The sequence below is a fragment of the Poecilia latipinna genome, unplaced genomic scaffold (assembly GCF_001443285.1).
Source record: "Poecilia latipinna isolate Pla-1442-1.1 unplaced genomic scaffold, P_latipinna-1.0 Scaffold87, whole genome shotgun sequence".
Taxonomy (NCBI): domain Eukaryota; kingdom Metazoa; phylum Chordata; class Actinopteri; order Cyprinodontiformes; family Poeciliidae; genus Poecilia; species Poecilia latipinna.
This window is the reverse complement of record NW_015112703.1, coordinates 394,615-413,419: the sequence shown is the minus strand read 5'-3', so window position 1 is coordinate 413,419 and position 18,805 is coordinate 394,615. Positions and strand designations below refer to the sequence as shown.

Sequence of the window (18,805 nt, the reverse complement as noted above, 5' to 3'; positions counted from 1 at the left end):
ACCACTGGTTTTGGTAGCATGTTTGCCATACTCTTGACATTTTCAGTTTCACTGTCATTACTGTCATTTAAGATTTTATCTGGTTTGAGGAGATTAACTATGTGACTAAAGTCAACTACCCTGGGCTTTATTTAGGATTGTCAGAGAAAAGAGTCTGAGTACAAACAAGGAAAATAGTTGCTATAAGCAACTCTTTTCTTATACTTATTTGTGAAAAACAAATAAATTAAACTGTCACTGTTAATGGCGACATCTATTGATAATAGTTTAAGACAGAACAGACATTCCAAATATCAAAACGCAAGTTTAGCTTTGCTTTATTTCACGAATAAATGACAATGCTGACACCACAGATACATTTTGTGTCGCCATTCATTTATTGCACTGCTTTGGCAGATTGCACTGTCCTCTAGCCTCTGCTTATAAAACAATCTGAATGTTAGATTTCAGCAAATGCCACGCTGAGTCACACTGTGACTTGTCCTTTTCTTTTACACGTCTTCTCATCTTCCCTTCACATCTCTCTAATTTTACAAATGTAAAAACTCATCCCTGAACTCTTCGTTGCTGCGTCGATCCGCAGGTTCCCCTCTGCTGTTCCGGCTGCTTTCATCAGCGCGAACCTTTGCAGCCGTCTTTATCGGCAGCTTGCCAAATCACTTGCAGCTCCCTGACATTTTGAAGGGTACCTGTGATCGACATGGCCAAACGCAGATTGTTCTCAGCCTTATCGCTTTGATTCTGGATGCACACATTTCCCTGTTTCAAATACTCCAGCCTTAACTGGTTCACCTCGCATTAAATACTGAAATCTGACATTTTAAGCACCACTCTGATCCAAAGAAGCTTTGAAAGAAAAGGAAAAAACATTCCAGTTAGAAATCACTAAACAGAGAGAAGCACATTCTTTTCTGCTACATCCCTTCTTTCTTGCAAGTTTTCTCAAAGGTGGCCTAATAGATATGCAGTGTCGAAAGCCTTCATGCCTCCTCTGCAACAGTTACACTGACTTTGCTCTTCAGGGATCCACTTTAGCTACAAGCATCTCACTGAAGCTGTGGGACAGCTGAGAGAGCCTACAGCTAAACTTGTATAGAAATTAGATTACAGAGGCCTCGGCCGGTACGCCGGGCCAACCTGCTAATAAGTCTGAGTAAGGAAGGAAAACAGGGGGCAACAATATTCTCCCCTCTTCACTCCATCGCTTCCCTGAACTACAGCAGCCATAAATCTGAGTTAATGGAGAGGCAGCCAGACATTTGCAGCAAAAACTCCGGGAGGACTTCTCACGGAAAAGTTTAATTAAGTCTACGCGGACAAGGCCGTAGCCAGCAGGATAAAGCCAAATCAGCTCTGTGTAATGGCAAGATAATTTCTTACTGCGCAGAACTAGGCCAGATAATTTTTGCACATTCTTTCTGAGTTTATTCCAGTTTACTGTCCTGGATTTAAGAGCTGATGCTTTTTTTTTTTTTTTTGGTGTGTAAATTCTATAGGATTCGTTTGGTTTGGAGATAGATCCAAGATTGCACACATTTTATGAGCTGTGGTTTTTCCAGCTGATAACAAAATGATTTTAACCATCTGTAGCTGTCACTGCATAAACGGTGAATAGTTCTTGGTGTCTGTATCTGTTCCCTGAGGGACTCAGTAAACGAGTACAGAAACAGCAGAAGTGTTCAAGGGATTAAGCCCCGAGGGACCAGCCAGTGCATTATTGCATATGTATAATTTGAAACGCAAGAAAAATACTCATAGAAATATATTTAATAAACAAAGAAAATAGACTGGACTGGTGTAGTGAGACAAATGCAGCCTTTTTTAAATTAGCAGGTAATAGTAAATGCCTGATTCCCAACAGCTTTTCCTATATTTTTTTCCAATGAAGAGAAAATAAAACAAATTTTGCAAACATGGTATTAGAGAAAATCTAATTTTCCTTGTATTAGATGTACACTATACTTCAAATATGAGTAAATTGAGTTATTTTACCACCGCCTGGAAAAAATCCCAAGCTTGCAGCTGTGTCTCATTTTTAGATTGTACAATATAATTGTATTTATATCAGCTTCCCTATTATAAAAAGGGAACTCCGGAGGTTTTAAAGACTTTGGACACAGGCACACAGTGAACTCTCAAACAACCAAGGAAAGCACAATAAAGTGAACTGGGACTGTCTTGCATCTTAAATAAATAAATGGGTCGCATGTGGAATCAGTTGGAACAGAATAATGACTGTCAAACATTCACTTTAGGGTTTTTTTTGGTAATTTGGGAATTACTAAAGTTAAACCTGCAGTATGCAATTTTTATTTAAAAACAAATATTATTTTAAATATTTGTTGAAACTGCACTCTGTCGTGACGGTATGGTGTAAAATAGATAATCTGTGAATAACATGAGCTCCTCTGTGTTCTCCCAGTTCTAACTAGAAACAGCCAATCAGAGGCAGGAGGCGGGACTTAACCCTGCCAATCACAATCCTCCCTCACCCGCCTCCTTTGCTCTTTGCTACGCTACAGCTAGCACAGCCTGTTGAGAATCCAGTTAGCATGACGGCAGATAAACGGCTTTCCTGTAACGGCAGAGTTGTTTCACCAACATTAGCACATTTAGCAGAAACTAAATGCATCTGATTCACAGCGCTAAGATCTCCTCTCGGCTCTGACTGGTTATTTTTTGGTCAGGAGAGGTGAGGGAGCTCAATCTTTTCACTGATTATCTGTCTCATACTGTCACAACATGATGACAGTTTTAATAAATATGTAAAACATATTCTTAAGTGTGCAGTTTTTCCCCTCTGTCATTTATTTAATTCTTACTCCAAAAGAGCAAGGCTATAGTGTAAACTATGTGGGTTTTGATGGTGAAACTGCTTACAAGCCACTTCATTTGAAACTCACAGTGCTACCCCATACGCTGCCCCCTACTGGCAATGCTTCCTTTTGTTTTCGTCTGTGGCCTGAATGCTCCACGCCTTGACGAGCTGTATGCTATGAATGTGTTATAGAACGTGAGAAAATATTTCTATGGATGGGTTTGGTACAAAGTGCCCTTCTGAGACTGATGTTCTCAACCTTGCTTAAAGGAAACGCTTCAAAACTAAAATTATTATGCAAATGAACCACTTTTTGTAGATCCCTCCATTAAAGTTGCTCTATTCAACTTGAAGTATTCAACATGTCTCTACTTTGTCACCTTTGTATATTCAGTGTATTATATTTCATAATTATCTTCTAACCACTGACCCTTCTCCCAGTTCAGCTATTAAACCAAGCGAGACCTACAAGAAAAGTAATTGCTTTTTAATGGACGTCCAACACCTTTGATGTTAATTTCACACAGAACTAAATCTTATCTAACTGAACATAAATTATCCCAGAAAATATATCCCCAAACTTACAGTATTATATGCTGGAGAGAGATTTATTTTTCCCCCTCGAATGTAGCCATAGTTAGGATGACTGATAAGCCCGAGAATGACTGAGTCAAAGTCAAACTGATAATGAGTATAATTCATTTATTTATGGCAGAATAAATCCAAAATCATTCTGGATCAAGGATTTCAATGACACTGACACCATATGGGGGACATTAAGAGCTGGATTACAGTCATGGATGTACTAGAGGTGTAAAGGGCCTTTGAGAGTCAGATTAGATCCGATAGTTAACTAAACACTAATATTCCAAATTGGTCACATTAGATATTAACCTATTGGAGGTAACGAGCTGTCAGGGAGGATTAGCTTAAGGAGTTAATTGGAGCCTTTAGGGTAACTCCAACATTTCTTATCTGCTGCATTGTTCACAGAGCCATCCAACACCGCAAACCAATCTGCATTTCAATGGGCTCGACCTTGATGAAGCACCAAGGGGATATTGGGTAATGGCATTCCACTTGCAGATGATTAAAGGCGTCCAACGTCCCGTGTCTATAGAGATTTATTTAAAATCTATTTATTTGTTGTGACGAGCCCCTCTGTACTTTACAGCAAATCATTTGCATGCTTACTTCATCTTCTGCATGTTTATCAGCTGATGCTTAATTCGATAGGAAGCAAACTATTGAACTCTTTACATCTCGTGAATTATTGATGCAGAGTGATTTTCCCTCAGTTGTCAGTCGAGCTGCAGAGACTGAATGAGTTTGTATATTCTTTAAAAAAACACGGAAAGAGTCATACATCCACTTACCTGCACAGACTGGCTGGAGGAGGGGTTGTGTTGTTGCATTGGGTCCTGGTTGTTATTCCAACAGAGCTGGGTCTCCAGTAGCATCACTAACATACTGGAGACACATGCACTGTAGAATACAGCCAGGCCATGAAGAGGAGCTTCTGATAAGCACGCATGCACGGTTATCTGTTCAACCACGAGTCACTAAGGCTTTTTAGTTTCTGCTTTTAAAGTCTCATATAACATCTTCGCGGTCAGGTCTAGGAACACGGACAAAGAATTTTGAAGCCAAAAACAAATGTAGTTCTGACACAATAGGAAGATGCAGCACAATGTTCGGATGTGTAAAAATGCTCTGATAATATCTACGAAGGCACATTTGTTACTACATATAGACTGTTCAGCAACAGAATGAATAAAAAGCTCGCCATCGATCCTGAAACACAGAGCTGCAAAAATCAGTTTGAAACTTAGAAATTACAAGCTATTAGGTTGCCAACTAATCTGTGAATCAGAGTCATGTTTAGCTGTTAGTGCGTGTTGGTTGAATTTGTGTATAGAGTAAAGTGCTTCGAGTGGTCAGTGTGACTAAAATAAGCCCTGTGTAAATTCTGTAGATGTACCATTTGTCAAGTCAAGCTTTAATTTGTATATCACATTTCAGCAGTAAGGCAGGTCAGAGTGCGTTCCATCATAAAATCATCATAGAGACATCTGAAACAAGCTATAAACATTACATTTTGCCAAACTTCAAATATGTTGATTAATGTTTCACTAACTACTAATCAAAGGCAACTCATCTAGAAATCTTAGGTACATCTAGAACTGAATGAACACCATACATGGCACCGGTTTTCTCTTGCTGATTTGCCAGACATTCTGTCACACTGTGGCTGTGATATAGGTGTTATATTAGTTTGACATTTCATCACAACCTGTGGGATTTTTTTTTTTTTAAATAGGGAAGGTTTCTGCACCTCCATCATCCATTGCAGCCTTTCTGTTGAGGAACAAGAACTGCTTGCCTCTCACAGAGTCTTTCTGTAAAGATGCAGGGCATTCTGTACAATAATTTCAGCCTGGAACAATGCGTTCTTTCTGCATGTCTCAATGTCAGAATGAATCTTGCAGACAAAATACAAAGAGTTTATTTTTCACAGTTCACTTGCAGCTGTTTATGTTGAGGTTCTAAAACCTAGAGTAGTTTTTTTTTAAGTCACACTGTTACAAATTAAAATAACAATAAATGTTTGAGTCAGTTTGTGAACATTTTTCTGCTCCTCAACGTCATTTTTTTTTCCTTCACATCGCTAAATCCAATGTTCGAGCTTCTCTTTGACATGTTGACAAACACATTTTACATTTGAATAAGAGCCGAAATACTTATTTCCCTGCTGGGAGATCCGTCCAATAGGTTCAAATGTCTGTGTGTGTTTGTGTGTATGAGGAGCAGGGTGGGAAGTTCCTTAGACATGGATAGGTTCCTCCACTGTGCACAAAAAGCACAGGAGCCTAAGAATAAACTCTATAAAGATATGTTTGATTTCTTTTTCTTTTAAATGCCAAAACAAGCAGAGAAAGAAGCAAAGAGCAACAGCGAAAGTGTTGACCTATTCTTATAAAGACAATTGGCATGCTGATGACAAGTGTATATTAAACATTGCCTGAATTTATTAAACTGAGACAAGCCAGCAGACCATAATTTATAAATATTTCCTATGAGCGGCTCATGGGAAGCGAATGATTGGCAGAAAGAGTAAAGAACAGGAGTTCAGACCTGAAAGAACAAGAAGACAGGCAAGCACTCGACAGACGAAACAAGGTAAGTCAATTCCAGGAAGACGGAAAACTGCTCACTGATGAAATTCACACACTGCTCAGAGGAGACGGCAGCAGCGGTATTACAGAGAAGGCTGGGGAGCCCGATCTGTTCCCCGTGTGCCGCGATGTAACACAGATTTACAGTGAAACACATTCTTATCCCGCTCTGGGAGGATTGTCAAGTCATAATTAAACCCCGTGGCAAAATTTTATATGAGCTCATCTAAGAGACGTGTCCAACATGACTTACACGGAGCACACCCAGATGCTTTAAAAACTTGACAGTGATATTCTGCCCGTTATAAATGTCTGCCAATTCTCCCCTCAGTCAGTCTGAGGCGGCTTTAGCTTCTCCTGAGACGACATCAGACAGCCGGTCTCATCACATCTCATAAGTATTTCATTTTAATTAAAGAAGAAAGAGAAATGAAGAAGAACAAAAGTGTGAAAAAAAAGAAAAAACACGCCGCGGGTTTGTAAGTTGACACAACAGCACGGACTGTGTGTCATTAAAGACAAAATATAGTTCTTAGCCTTGTGATGCCAACAATAAATACGTTCTGGACGGGTTATTTATTTAAAATTGTATCAATCAAATCAGCTGTAAAAAAGAAAAGATTCAAAGCTTTTTTCCAAAGGTGAGGAAACTCGTCAACTATTTGTGCTAGTTTTCATGATAATATTTAGTCATCTGCATCTAAGTCACTGGGAATGCAGCTTTCTCACCGTCCTGAAAACCTTCTCAACCTTGAAATTTTTGAACAGGCTTTGGGTTTTTTCCCCAGCTTTACTATATGCCATGATTATCGATTTTAAAACATGCATTTTATGTTGCACCATCCTTATATTTCTAATTCTTTTTTACCAAAATGCTAGAGACAATGTTTAAGTTCCTTTTTCTTCCATAGCATAGCTTATCGCTCCCCTTCTACCACTTGTTGCTGTCAGTCAACTATATGTTAGAAAAGCAATTTTCCATTTGAAACTGTTCACAACCCTACCAGAAAACGAGTTACAATATCTGTCGGTGGCATAACCACACGACAGATAAAAAGGCTAATTACTAAACTAACATCAGCTTTTTTCCACACTGTCTGAAGTTCAATCAGACACAGCTGTCCTGGCTTCGATTCCCAACCTTGAAACTTTTGCTGCATGTCTTCCCCCCTTCTCTCTATGCCCTCTCCCCATCTGCTAACTCTCAATAAGAGCCACTAGTGCCAAATTAATCTTTAAAAGAGCCCAAAACGATATGCATTGCTGAATTGCTGTTTTAACTTCTCAGATTTAGGCCGGTTTAAAATGCTAATCGCTTTGCTCGAAGTGAAATTAATAGGAGCGCTGTCAGCCTGTTGGATGTGCAGCTGTTTCTGGATGAGAAAATGAATGAGTTCCCTCTGCTCTGTGTCTCATGTCTCCTTTTGTTTCGGGCGACTGAGCAGCATCAGCATCCTTTCCTTGCCGCGTGAGGCTCTCTCTGTCATCGCCCCTTGAGGTTTAGTTGTCTGTGGTTACTGAAGCACTGCTAATGTTCCACATCGGGTGTCATTCCCACAGTTACACTGATGATCACGGTGACAGCTCTGGCCAAGCTGGTGACAATATCTCCTTGTGAAATTCACTTTTTGAGGATTTTTAACACCTTAATGTCCCCTCCCGCCCCCAAAAGTAGCTTCTTTAGCCTCCCGTATTTTCATAAAGCAGTCCACACTGAAAAGATATCTCAGCCTTGGCTTTGTGTTCTGACGCAGACCGTGCAGCTGAAATGCTAACAACCCTGAATAAGTTGAAGGGCTCTGATTGTCATCGGCTCTAATTGAGGGATGGGCTCTTCCCAAATGTCAACAACTGCCAATCAGGGACATTTAAATATCATGGTCGACTGAAAAGAAAAAAAAAAAAATGCACATGCAGCACATGTGGTGTGTGGGACACAGTGGCACCTTTTGTTGGAGATAATGACACCTCAGCTCATCTACTTTCTCTCTATGCAGCAACAGTGAGGCGAAAAAAGGGGCCGTTGATGGGAGAGGATGAGCAAAAACCATTAGTTCTTTTGCCACTCACACAAAGTCTGACAGGGAACCCGCATTAATGACCGCCATCCTTTATCCTCACCTTCTTTTTCATTTTTTTCTTCTCTCTCATCTACATCTGCTTCAGATACTCTGTCACTCCGCAGCCTGTAATCGTATGCATATTCTGACTATTCACAATTTCCACCTCCACCTATGCGTCCGCTGTCTTTGTCACCTGCCTGCTCCTCCATTTATCCCTTACATCCCATTATGAGTCCCCCTCTGTCTCAGTTCCTTCCCGTCTCTCCGCTGCAGGTGTTTGACAGTCACACTGTCGTCATACGGCTCTTGTTCTATTTTAATCTGACTCCTCTGTTTGGGAACAGACACCCACATGCTTCTACCATTCTCTAGACTCAGTCCCTTTTTCCTCCTCTTGGGTCTTTTCTATGAGGGCTGTCTGTCAGTGCAGGGCTGCAAAACTTTTCCCAGAAATACAATAGTTGCTGCACAGAAAACTGTTGCACCATTGCTCAAAATGCAGCAAAAAGCATTAAAACTAACTTTGTTGAAAAGTTAAACTCTAACCTAGTGATGTATACCTTAATGTTGACATTGAGCTGTGATTTTGGCCAAAGCACTTGATGTTTTTTATGATTCAGTGGATGAAACAAAGGCCAGGTGTTTGTGATTAATGAAACTGGTTGATGTACAAGCGAGTTACAGACCAAATGGTTTGGTTATTTGAGTTTTTTGTTGCAACTATGTACAGACACATGTCTCCAACTACAGCATTATGACATTAAAAGGCGGTATTACGTAAAATTAACTTTTTTTTTTAGTTCTATAACGTGTCATAATGTTATTCCCTGATTAAAAAGATACCAGGAGCGTTGCTTTGATTCTTTCCTACATGTTTGAGGAATCCTTGAATCTCCCATTGAGTCGCCTATTCCCCCGAAGCGCCTCCTTGGATCTGCGGTCTCCGGCCGAGCTTCCGCCTCACAGAGCATCCCTCTCCCGCACTTTCCCCACCCAGCCCCACCAGACTAGTAGCAGCAGCAATGAGCAAACACCTGGTGCAACTGGGAGTGTTTCATCTGAGCTCATCACATGAAATACTCCTCAGTGCTACGCTGCGAGAATGGCTGTGAAATGTAACTTTATGCAAGTAAATTTGCCACTGTTTGTTCAGTTTGTTCAGGAAGAAAAACAATGACCATCAATTCTATTTAAATTGAGTCAACATTGTTTCTAATTATTATTATTTTCTTTCCAAACTCTGATGCTCTTATTAGTTAGGTAGACACTGTAAAGAAATGTTCACTTAAAACGCTCTAAGCTGAATTTGGATCCTCTGTTGTTCTGCATTAGCAAGATTTATAGCCACCTGTTGCATGAATCTGCTTTGTTTGCAAACTGTTGCAAGGCTCAAAAAAATGTGAGCACTTGAGAGACAGACTAAATCTGTTTTATGTCACGTTTTTTTGTATAGCACAGAGGACTTCAAAACATCTAGGAGACACACAAGGGAGTTAGTGGGCAACAAGTGAATTATTCTTGTTTGAGGCAGAATGGATGCGATAAGCTTAAATGTGACAACACAGAACTAGAGGTACATATTATTAACCCCTCTGTTTAGGATGATTTGTAGTCTGTTTTTCATGTAACACAGCCTCTCAGGGCTACTTAATACAACCAAAAGGCTGCTACTGCCCCTAATAGTGCATTAGCATGTTAACACTGACCTGCCAGCTGCATAATTACTGTTCTTTTGTACCGTAGAGAAATCTGGAGACAGATCAACATTATTACACTTCCACTGAATTCAACTCTCTACCAATTATTGTCCTCTTTCCATGAGCAGACCTATAATTTCAAGCCAAAGAGCTCGACTGCACATCTCCTAGCAGAGGTTGCCAAAAGATCTGTGACGCAAACATACTCTCTCTCCATATCAACTTTCAAGGTGAGCTGACAAAACTATGGAAACTATGGACTGAACTGAATACTTCCTCTTTAGGCAAGAAACATAAAGTCAGGAACTAGCTCTCCCACACACACACACACACACACACACACACACACACAAACTCTGAGAAAACAGAGAGATATTTCCCTGTGTTCACATGTTCAAACACTGCTTTTTAAATATAGAGCCTTTCACCCGACTCCCTCCGTCTGTTCAGCACATTGGCGAGTGAGGAGCTGCATGAGCTACGTGAACTTCAAAGTGTACACCTGGGGCATGAATGCAGCAAATTAAAAATGAAAATGTATTAAACTGAATTATAAACAAGGTGTGATTAGTTGGCCCAATTTATACAGGCACAGGTGCAGGTGCAAGCTCACAAATCCAGCTTTAATTAGTGAAAACCAAACACAGGAGCACAACGCGCACTTACTGTTCAAAACACACACACATAAACACACACTGTAATTTAACTTAAACTTCCAGCGTGTTGTGCTATTTTGAACTCCAGTAGTTTGTGAGCTTGTGAGTGTACTGTACATATGTCACTGGGTGTGTGTGTGTGTGTGTGTGTGTGTTGCGCCATTGTTTAGCAGTAGAATAAATTTCCTGTTTGAAATTCCAGGATGGGCTCCACTCTGGGAGCTTCCCTATTTATCTGCATGTGTGCGTGCGTGTGTGTGTGTGTGCGTGTGCGTGCGTGTGTGTGTCTGAAAGCATGCACAAACACGGTTTCACAGAACAGCACAATACTTCTGTCTCCCTGAGCTACCTCGAAGTCTCCTTGACATTTCTCACCTCCCCTTTTTCCTCCCTCCCTCTCCATCTTTTCTACTCCTGGGTCACTGGATGTCCCTTTACACACTTCTCTCTGTTCCCATGACCTCCTTTCCTCTCATAAGGCTCTTCCCCTTTAAAAAAAAAAGGCCCACCTTAAAACTTCTGCACAAAGCTCTCTGCTGATATCACTGTAAAGAGCGCCTTCATAATTTGTTCCTCAAATAAATACAAATAAAATAAATTCGCAAGTAGTGAGAAGAAAATTACGACTTATGAGTGTGAAACTCTGTTGGGTTTTGCTAAGAAGTGTTTGTGAAGTTGAGCCATGACCTTTGGCCTCTTTTGAAGAGATTTACTAGTAGTTTAAAGATGTTAAATGATTTTAAAATCAACCACTTTGAAGAAGGACATTCTAACAAACTGTCCACATGTCTTGGTCTGGCTGTTCAAGCAAGTTTACCTTGAAAGCAGACCAAAAAAAATGCTAAAAGAAATCTTCAAAATTCGTTGATATGAATGTGAAGTCACACATCATTGCTATTATATTCAGCTTGTAAATGTCATTTTTTTTTTTTTTACTTTTTACAATATCTGCAGAGGTGTATCTTCCCAAAAGTTGGATTTATGCTTTAAACCTTTGAACAGCAATTTAATTTGGACAATGTACATCTATTCAGCTCTGAGCACAGCGACTTATTAATGTGATGCCTCGTTGACAGTATCAGCGATGACAGGAGGGAAATGAATCATCTCATTTCTGCGGTGTTATTCTTTCACGTCCGATAGGTCTATTCGATTGTTTCTGTCTCATTCATGTCGAAAATATTCTTTGTGTAAAATATATTTTGCCAAAATGACATCAAAGACAGGAAGGATTCCTGGGGACACACACTGACAGAGCCTATAAGAAATTAACTACGTTAAGTCCTCTGTCAGAAAATGGCCTCGAGTTTTGTTTAAAACAGGATTACTCACCGTCAAGATTTGATACAAGAGCCCTTCCCCATTTAATGGCATTGCTGTATAACAAAGCCTTAAGCCTAAATACATAATTTTTGTCTTACACAAAAAAATGTGTCGGGGAAATAATATGCTTTGCGAAATCACATTGTGTGTCACCCAATAGCTGTTATGAAATTAATGTGACTGAAGCTTTATTGTTTGAAGATGAACAGTTTTGAAGACATTTTATGATTAAAAAAAATTGTTTTAGCTATTTACTTTGCAACAAACACAACAACAACAAAAAAAGTTATTTTTTGGATGGTCTGTGCCCAGGGCAATCTCCTCAATATTCTCCCATCACTGAGCTACCATAACAGAAACAGTTACAATTTGCAAAGATGAAACTTTCTTACTTACTTCTTCCCCCGTTGAGCAAAGCTAAAGAGAGTGCCAAGCTTTTCCAGCTAAAGGAAAAGAAGAGTAACTTACCCCTCGCCCCACAGGGGCACCGTGTGATTGACAGCAATAACACACTGAGCACACAGCAGCAAGCAGGGGGCCACAGGGAGCCAAGACCCCATTAACAACACGTGCATAAAGCAAAAGAAAACTTGCTCAACGGGCATCTGACGGGTAAATCTGTTCTGTTTTTCATTTGATGCTCGTGCTTCCCCATTTCTAATGCCATCCTGAACAACTGCCCTGCTCCTGGTAAGAGAGGTAAAAAGAAGAGAAGGAAAAAGATGCACCCCTGTCAATCACAAAATTTACGCCTCACGTCTCTTGTTTTGTAAATTCACTTGTGCCACCCAAATTTTTATTGCTAAAATGATTATTTTTTGTGCATTTATTTAGGGTTCAGTTTACACCAGGAAAATGAAACGATACAGCAGAACTTTTCACATAAGTTCTCTACCTTATTTTGTACATTTTGCATGTACAAAATATGTGCATTTTGTACAAAACACAAATGTCTTGCTACACTATTACAGGCATGACTATTTTTTATTAGTTTCAGTCATATTTAAGACATATAAAACATATTTTTTTTGTTGAACAGTCAAAATACAGTTAAGAGTGAATATTTCAACCAATTAACTAGTATTTAATGCTGCTTCCAATAAGTTGCATCTCTTTGTAATCTTTGAAATTCTTTAAATTAAATGTTTTCCAGGCTTTATGAAGGTCTTTTAGTTTTTCTTTAGACATCTGTAGCTTTTCAATTATCTTTAATCCAATCCTTGTCCTAATCATTACATTAGACTGTACAAAGGTACATATTTAACCCTCAAGTCACATTTAAGTCCCAAAGTGTACAATTTGTAAACATTTGTTTTTGTTCTCAATTCTAGTTTTCACTTTTAATCTGCTGAAGGTGAGGGGTAAGGACATTCACACTCTCCTTCCCCTGGGACTAATTTGGTCCACTGACTCAAATTATAAAGTGTTGGTCATTTGAATAAATTCTCATTACTTCAAAACTAACAGTGCATTAAAATCACCATTGTTGTCAATTATTAGCCAAGTCAGTGCTGTAATAAGATCATCCCAAATGTTCCACTTTGCATCTTATTTTCAGATAATACTGCTTTTACAATAAACAAAATCAGAGGCATAAAGTACATAAAACACAACAAATATGAATCAATAAAAAGAAAACTATTCTGCTGCCCTCATTTGTAGAAAGGATTGAAACCATTAGAGTGAACATCCTTCCGAGATTGCTCTTCCGTTTTCAAACCCTACCTGTGGAATATCAATGTCTATACCAGGCTAAACAAATGATGTTCAAAATTTACTTGGAAAAACAAACACGCAATAATTAGTTTGAAGTGTCCTAAAGTTTAATGTGTCCTAAAGAACTTGAGGGATTAACCATACCAAATCTTAAGAAAAGTACTACTGTGCTCCCCAAATTAGGTACATTGTCACATGGCTATGACGAGATGAAGATATTCCTCAATATTATTCCTTTTGTTAACCAAACCACATGGTCAGAGAACAGAATCAATACTGAGTACATAAGGGGAAAAAAAAACAAAAAACTTTACAAGTGCAACCTTCTAAAATGGAGAAACTTTTCTCTGTAATAAAATGAAATATAACTACTAGATACATATCCCATTTTTACAAAATATTACAAGGCCACAGCAGACACAGAAGACATAAAGGTGAGATGGGAGTTAGAAATGAAAGTAATAATCATAGACGAGGACTGGGAGGAGACGTTTCAGAAGGGTTATAAATGATCAAATAGTTCAACACTGAGAATTTCAATGGAAAATCAAAGTGAGGTTCTTTAAGAATCATCTTCTCACATGGATGCACCTCAGATAAATGCTGTTTATTTCATTCTCATTGAAAGAAACCCTGTTTGAACATCAGATTAAAAAAGTGTAACTAGATTTCAAAGGCGCCTCAACAGTTCAGAAAGAACAGAAAAATAACAACAATAGACCTGAAATGGGTATTGAGCTTTGCATCATCATCCTCAAGTCAATCAACTGCTGTAGGTCAAAGTTGTCAGCTAACAAATCTTTGGGAATCACCTTTTGGTGAAAACAATCTTAACTTCTGTCTGTCAAGCTGTGGTGTGTTTGGTATTTTTCATAGAATCAAATAAACAGGAAGAAGTATTTATTTGTTCCTATAAAACAAATAACTTGTTACTTACAACACTTACCAGTTGCTCGTAAGTAAGCAACTGGCAACTTAGCTGCTTGAAAGTAAGATTTCAGTCATTTGACTGTTGTCAAATGACTGAAATTTATCTATTCACTGAGTTTATCAGTTTATCAGGTTAGACTTACATGATGTAAGACGTAACACAATACATTTCTTTGAAAATGAGTGGAAAGTCATTTAAAAACCTTCAGAAAGCCTAAAGAACAATGAATCAAGAAAACTTCAAAAGGAAAAAAGTCTGCCTCATTGCACGCAGAAATAACAACGAGGGTTGACTTAAGACTTTTACACAGAGCTCCATAAACAAACGCTCTCTGGTAATTAATCTGCACTTATGGCACTGGGAGAAAAGTATGAAACTTATACTTGGATGAAATTCACCAAAGGCTGCTTCTGTTGGCAAAGAGTATGTTATGGAAAATAAATACAACCCCGATAGCATGAGCATAATATGGAACAAGCCCAGAAACAGCAATTACAAGCTGGCGGAGATGGGTGTACTAATTGAAGTAGAGTAATCTGTTGCCTCCGTGCTCGTTGGATTCTCGAACAATGCCGGCGACATATGAGAAGATGAAATATTTGAAGGAAAATAAATTGACTTACTGAACTCTTGAGAGGTCACGTTTTCTTCCCCTGACAGCGTCATGTTTTCCCGACAATGTTTCCCGTGCACAAAGCTCCGACTCATCTCTGTGGCTTTTACTTTTAATTTAGGCAATCAATTACTGAGTGAGCAGCACTGTGGATCAGCACTTTCCTTCTAAATTTTCTGTGTATCTTTTGATTTTCTGCCACAGTTGCGGACCAAAACAAGCTTCAGCTTGGCTGCAGATGAGAATTTGTTTGTGTTTTCACGTCGAGGTGGACGGGCAGCTTGTCTAGGCTGTTTCTTTATTCCGTTCATGCTTTTATCTAATCATGTCAGGTCAGTACCATTGTCTTGTTCTCCTGCAACAGTCAGTCAGCTGTAACAGGATGCTGCTGCTGCCTGGCCTGCTCACAAACACTGACACAGGTCCTTCATGGTTCTGTGATTGTCTGCTTTAAATTGGCTCCCAGCGAGACCGATAAAGTTTCAGCCATAATAGAGTGAGGTGCATAAGAGTCGAGTATTGAAGCTGTCAGACAATTATAGCTTTATACATGTTGGCCTTAAATCTGTCAAAACCAAAATTTAACGGGAAAATGAGTGAATTTTGTTCTTTTTGATCTCTCGGTCGTATTAAAATTCTATGAACAAGCTTCTTCCTTTTATTTTTTCTCTCTAAAACATCACATATTCAAATGTGCAAAAATATGTGTGACCATGCGTGTGCCTGAACCAGGTTTTTATATCCTTGTGGGGACCTATTTACCCATTTCTGTCTACATTGTGGGCTTGTGGGGACAAATCCTGGTCTCCATGAGGGGAAATGCTGTTTTTGGGTCAGGGGTTGGATATGTGATGGTTAGGGTTAGGATTAAGAGTGGGGGTAAGGGTCAGGCTGTAGATAAATGAATGGAAGTCAATGTAAATTCCCCACAAGTCCCAAAAACACGACTGCGTGCATGTGTGTGTGCATGTCTTTTATGACATGTAGGACTGCAATAGCTGGGTTTCCATTTTCATGAAGCACTCATATGGAAGACAACTTGCCACAGGGAAAAAAACCCCAGTGTGTTCATTGTTCATTTTTAGATATCCTTAGAAAATTTCCCATTAACCAGTGAGTCAGAGTTGTAAAATGTCCTGAAGCAAAAAGACGAGCTACACAAGATAATTACACAAAATAGCATTTTTGTCTTTCACACTTCATGATATCTCTAACAAAGGGTGTCGTAATAAGGTGGATTCTTTCAGTCTGAAATAAAGCTGCACAAAATATTGAATCACAATCAGAGTAGCAATATCTGTAAATATGTAAATTGCAAAGGACTGACTGGATGCAACAATGGGTTTGCTTTCATGTGCCATGAATTCACGCGCTGTGTGCCACTAATATACCTGGCCAGTTGATGGACTTTCACTGTTTATAGGTTAATTACAACAGTGGCATCCTCAGAATACTAAAAAAATAACGTCATAGCATCCAGTAAATGGCAAAAGTATTCATAGGCTGAATACAGATAGCAAGGGCCCTTACAGTTTTTCCTATTTCTTATACAAACATTTTTTTTTTAATTTTCCTTCAATCCCATTAAAATGCACGTTTTTGAACATAGTGTAACAAAAGCGAATGTAAGTAGAAGTTAGGGGGATATTAACACTTTTGCACGGCACTGTAATGTTTTCTAATATAACGCAGCCCTGGTTTCCATGAACTTGAGAGTATAACTTTACTGCTTACAAATGCACTAAACATTGTACATCAGTCTGATTAAATGTTTGCATGTACAAATCATTTTAATCGCAGTTGAACTTCATTCATGCGAAGCCACTACTCTGCTGGACATACAGTATAAATCAAACCAAGAAGCATTTGTTACACTGGAAAATTAGCTGTAATTAAATCAAAGCTTCAGGGTAATCATTTGTGCTACTGCTGTTCTCTCCAATTAAGTGCACTTTGAATTATATGTGCAATTCAAGGGATTCGTATCTTAACAAGCACACTTGAATGAATGAATGAACATATGAATCAAGGATTGAATTAAAGAAATTTCCCTACTTATAATCAGTTTAAAATCTGATCCATATCAAAGGAAGCAAGTTCAGTGTGAACAGTCTGTATTCTGTCTGGGCAATTACTGCAATTATCACCAGTAGTCTATATTAAACAGCTAATGCAGCCCATCTTTTCCAGCTGTTTAGGAAATGATGATGAGGACGAAGGCAAGGGAGGAAATAAAAAGGACAGCAATGGAGGATGGATACGAGTGGAGAGGAAAATAGGGTCATGCTAGGTTGTGGAGAGAGAAGATGCAATGAAGACATGTGAAGAGGAAGAGGAGAGGAAAGAAAGACCTTTTACTAATGAGGCTAACTGTGTGCTGACAGTGGGGCACCAGACACTCAATCAATCCCAGCCCTGGAGATTTCCAATGCGCAGACACACACCCACACCCACGCAAAAACACACGCAGACACAACACACAGGGTCAGTCTGCAAGTGTGCAGCTGCTGCCCCGGGCCATAAGTCTGTCCGAAGGACTCGAGCTGCAGCCGTGCAGATTGAGCAGACCCAACAGGAAGCCTGGACATAAACAACTTCAGCTCACATGTCCACAAGCATCATAGTGCTGCGAAACACCGACTTCACACATTTTATTCTGTTGTCACTATTTTTTAACTCTAGACAAAGATAGTATGATTAAATACAATAAAGTAGTTTTTATATGATTGTATTTATTAACTGGAGAAAAAAAAAAATCCAAGGTAACCTTGGGAAAAAATGGTGGCAACAATTTCCATCAAATGTTTACAACAACTGGCAATTACTCTTTTCAATCTCTTCAAATTGATTTTGTCCCACTGTCCTTTGCAGGATTGTTTTAAATCATTCACACTGATGGGTTTTCCAGGGTAAGCAGCTGAAGTAAGGTCACACCAAAGCTTCTGAGTGAGACATAGGTCGAGACTTTGACTATGCCAAACCCCTTTAATTGTTTTTTTTTTTTTTCCTCAGCTAGTCAGTTTTCGCCTTGCTTCTATGCTTTGGATCATTGTCTTAATATGCAACACAAGGGCACGTCAGCTTAAAGTCATGCACTGATGCCCCAACATCCTCCTTCAGGGTTAAAACTGAACCTGAAAATGTCGATATTTATAGTGAAGTCAGGAGGTACAGAGTGGGAGGACAATTACATTTGAACGTAGGGCCAGATTTCTTCACTTAATAAAATTATAAATGGAAAAAAGCTGCTTTTTGTTTTAACAGAAGCCATCATATGCTACATTTCACTTAACTATCTGAAACCTTTAGATGAATAATTCCTATTACACCCTACATCAAATTAGATATGGTTCAGCGGGGATGCAGCAAGGCTATCTGTGTCCAAATCACATATAAAGATTACAAATTTGTGAATCCGCTCAATTGGGTGAAAAAAAAAGGAACAAGCTGAGTCTGTCACACATTTGCTTTAATTTGTACAGAAAGCGAGAGACGCTTGGCTAAGTTTGCTCTGCTGACTAAACACAAAAAGTGTAATTTATGAAATGAAAATGAATTAAATGAATAAGTCTACACGGCAGTGTAAGGCCCACTCAGCTGATTGTACTGGAAGTGATTGATAGGAGGCTTACTGATGGATGGCAGCTAGCTCTCATCCACACACAGCGACAGATATGCAAACACACACAACAGTGTCCATATGCAAAGCCGGTGATATAGTAAAAACTGTTATTTATTTAGTTTTTATCTTGCCCAGGGCTGCCTTATCGGGCACCAGCAGGAGTACACATTGAATTTCAAAATAGCTACAT

At 39.1% G+C, this 18,805-nt stretch overlaps 1 protein-coding gene across 3 annotated transcripts in view; it reads right to left on the bottom strand.

Annotated features, from left to right (window-relative positions):
* The window catches only part of pde2a (phosphodiesterase 2A), a 191,080-nt gene that overhangs the window by 41,275 nt on the left and 131,000 nt on the right, over window positions 1-18,805 (bottom strand). The window contains exon 1 of one of the 3 annotated variants that reach the window (XM_015022731.1): window positions 4,195-4,268. The exons of the other annotated variants lie outside the window; for them this stretch is intronic. Coding sequence (XP_014878217.1) covers window positions 4,195-4,233 — 39 coding nt within the window. The 5' untranslated portion in view covers window positions 4,234-4,268. Of the gene's footprint in view, window positions 1-4,194; window positions 4,269-18,805 lie in introns of those variants that run through there. 3 annotated transcript variants of the gene reach the window in all.